The 3,785-nt window shown below is 36.7% G+C and overlaps 1 protein-coding gene across 1 annotated transcript in view; it reads right to left on the bottom strand.

The window, feature by feature from the left end:
• Positions 1-1,964: 1,964 nt before the first annotated feature.
• LOC110278578 (protein FAR1-RELATED SEQUENCE 5-like) overlaps positions 1,965-3,785 on the bottom strand; it is a 28,121-nt gene continuing 26,300 nt past the window's right edge. Inside the window, exons 2-3 of the mRNA XM_052258291.1 lie at positions 2,158-2,214; positions 1,965-2,014 (exon numbers count right to left, since the gene is read on the bottom strand). Coding sequence (XP_052114251.1) covers positions 1,965-2,014; positions 2,158-2,214 — 107 coding nt within the window. The remainder of the gene's footprint in view (positions 2,015-2,157; positions 2,215-3,785) is intronic.

The raw sequence follows: 3,785 nt of genomic DNA, 5'->3' as shown, positions 1-3,785 counted from the left end.
GTCTGTCACTAACGCCCCACAATCGCGAGTTTGAAGCTCGTCACAGTCATTCAATCCTCGAATCCTACTCAGAATACCACAGACCAGGTTTAGACCTTCCGGATTCTCTTGAATGCCACCATCAATTCTAGCTTATACCAAGAAGATTCTGATTAAGGAATCCAAGAGATATCCACTCAATCTAAGGTAGAACGGAGGTGGTTGTCAGGCACACGTTCATAGGTGAGAATGATGATGAGTGTCACGGATCATTACATTCATCAAGTTGAGGAACAAGTGATATCTTAGAACAAGAATAGGCTAAATTGAATAGAAGAACAATAGTAATTGCATTAATACTCGAGGTACACCAGAGCTCCACACCTTAATCTATGGTGTGTAGAAACTCCACCGTTGAAAATACATAAGAACAAGAGTGATCATTGGCTTCGGCCCGTTGAAAATACATAAGAACAAGGTCTAGGCATGGCCGAATGGCCAGCCTCCCAAAGAGGGTTCAATCATAAAAACATGATCAAAAGATTCCAGGATGTCAAATACAATAGTAAAAGGTCCTATTTGTAGATAATTAGTAGCTTAGAGTTTACAAAAAATGAGTAAATGACATAAAAATTCACATCCGGGCCCACTTGGTGTGTGCTTGGGCTGAGCATTGAAGCTTTCATGTGTAGAGACTTTTTTTGGAGTTAAACGCCAGCTTTTATGCCAGTTTGGGCGTTTAAATCCAATTTTTGTGCCAGTTCCGGCGTTCCATTCTTGTGCCAGTTCCGGTGTTTAACGCGAGGCAGTCTTGAGCTGATTTGGAACGCCGGTTTGGGCCATCAAATCTCAGGCAAAGTGTGAACTATTATATATTGCTGGAAAGCCTAGGATGTCTACTTTCTAACGCAATTGAGAGCGCGCCAATTGGGTATTGGTAGCTCCAGAAAATCTACTTCGAGTGCAGGGAGGTCAGAATCCAACAACAACATTGACTGTATATCTGACAAGATAAGGATGGACACTGCATTTGCATTGGCTACGGAGCACTTCAATGAAATGCGAGATGAATTTTCGGAGCAGTCCCTGGTTGACTGGAATTCTCGAAGGACTGCAAGACAAATCTTGCCATGAGCACCTATGGTTGTTATATACATGCCTTAGGAACCTACTTATGTCTTAGTATTATGAATGTTTAATATTTTGGTTACTGTCACGTATTAGTAGAAGGTTAATGTTCTTAGTGCACTCTATGCTAGCATGGTCCGTGAACAATATTAGCGCCGATTTAGATGTCCATTTTTTGTTATCCCAATATAGTTTCAACATCCATGATGGTCATCTAAATTGGCTTAACTATGTCAAAGGAGCATTAGCATGCAAGTGCACATGTAGGTTTTGGAATGTCTTTCTTGTTAGCTATGCATGTCACTGCTGTTGTGAGAACTATTATCAACACTTCATTGAAACTAATGAATGCTTTGGACATCCTTCTATTATGTGTTGGGTCCTGCTAGAATTGTGGTTTATAATGCTTTTCACATCTTAACTACTTGATTAATTTCCCTCGTCAGAAAAAAGAACAATCTTTTTATTTTTCCTTGCATCTGAAAAAAAAGGAACCACATTAAAGGGAGTTTTTTGTTGTTATTTTCTCTAGTACATTTAGTAAGTTCTTTTTCTTTTTTGGATAGTAGAAATTGTGTAAGCGCTGAACCCTAGCAAAAGATAATTCTACTATATCGTTGGGCTTCCCTTGTAATTTAATATTTTAACTAATAGGCCCACTTGATTACTTGATAGTTCAACCAATAAAAGAGCTTCTTGGGCCTAGCAAAAGATAATTCTACTATATCGTTGGGCTTCCCTTGTAATTTAATATTTTAACTAAGGCCCAGTTGACTAGTTGATAGTTCAACTAAAAAAAGAGCTTCTTTTAACCGAAACTAATTACCAAAAAAACACCAACGTATATCATTAAAATGTCAAAAAACACATTGGAAGCCTTCATTGTTAACAAAGCCAGGTTTTGATTCTGTTAAAATGATACACATAAATTACCATCAACATTAACATAGTGAAGTTGTAAAGTTCGTTCTTCGTCGTGCCTACATCAAATACGTAAAATAACACTATGGTAGTCATAGTCTCAAAATTCTCCTGTAGTTATGCACCTACCATGGACAACTGTTTGATAAGGACCTGCTTGGTTGTTGTAGTCCTCTAGCAGCAATTCTGCAAATGCATAAGAAAATTGGGAAAACAAGAAAGTCAACTTCAATCCAACTGCAGAAAAATTGGGGAAACAAGACACTCAACTTCAATCCAACAATGTGATCTTTTCTTCAATTCAACACATCATACCAATTTTAGGAAAAGACTTTTCAAGCAATTCAACGAATAACCTAAAGGGAAATTACACAAGTAACAAAGTCACAGGGAAGTCAGCCTTCTTTAACTATCTGCTCTATCTAATATTGAACTAGAATTGCTTAAAAGCCCCAACCTTATCTATACTCCTATAGATATAACTACAAATAAAATTATAAAATAAACATGCAAATACTAAAGGGCTTGCACAGAGGATTTGTAACAATTCTATCTCTTTCTACATAAGTCTATATAAGAATTGGTAGAACTCAAATACTTTAGCCGCTATACATGTATGGTAAAGAGTTTTATCGCATACATATGTGTACAAAGCCTGATGATAACCAAATGAGACATATGCCAAGTCAGGGAAAGAAGAGTTCAAAAGATAATGATAGAATCTGAATACAATTGCTGTAAAACATAACGTCTTTAGTATGTCCGAAATACATCTCATGCAACATATAATTTGGAATCATAGTACAAAAGAGTCATAACATGCAACTGTCAATAACTAATTCTCACTTAGAACATTATGTTTGGGCACGAACAGATAAAAGCTTGTTGCCTACTATTGAGTATCCAAGTAAATATTAATACTTATACAGAAGTCAGAAAAAAATGATAAAAAAGAACCTTTTATTATCCAACTTTTTCTAAGATATTAGCTTTTGAATTGATATATTAGTGAATTTTCAATTTCAATGACAATAGTAATGAAACAATCCCTTCATCTAATTTTTTTAATAACAATATAAAGTTGTAAGACTTGTGCAACTTGTCTCATTTGGCTATCATTAGGCTTTGGTGTGTATAATTGTGGAATGAGCAACCACAGAGAATGGATTGAAATTCAATCAATAATAAAACAGTAATGTAAAATAAGGTAATACCTCTTCAAACTCATTTAAAAGCTCAGATCATTGTACTCCATCTGTTGTGAAGCCTCGGCTTCTTGTGATTCGTTGATAAATCCCGTTTTGACGGTTTATCTTGTATTGATTTTAAGAGATTTTATCACCTTTTACCCACATTTATTCAATGAAATAGCATGGTTTTGTGATTGTCTCCTTATTTGTGCTTAGATGTGAAAACATGCTTTTTAGGACTTTAATTTGATGATTTTGATTCACCTTTGATTCCACTAGATGCCTTGATGTGTTTGTTAGTGATTTCAGATTGAAAAGGGCTAGGAATAGATCAAAGGAGTGAAGAGGAAAGCATGCAAAGTAGAGAAATCATGAAAAGGCAAAGAAGTTGAACTCGCCCATGGACGCGTGCGCGCACCTGGCGCTTGCGCGCACCTTACAAATTACCCCATGGACGCGTACGCGCGCTGTGCGCGTACGCGTCGGTGCTGGTTTATGATTTTTTAATGAAAACATGACCAACGAATTCTCAAGGGTTGTGGGGCCCAATCCCAACCAACTTTGGCG

This window comes from Arachis duranensis, chromosome 3 (genome assembly GCF_000817695.3).
Source record: "Arachis duranensis cultivar V14167 chromosome 3, aradu.V14167.gnm2.J7QH, whole genome shotgun sequence".
Lineage (NCBI taxonomy): Eukaryota > Viridiplantae > Streptophyta > Magnoliopsida > Fabales > Fabaceae > Arachis > Arachis duranensis.
The sequence above is the reverse complement of the archived record's forward strand: the minus strand, read 5'-3'. Positions and strand labels throughout refer to the sequence as shown.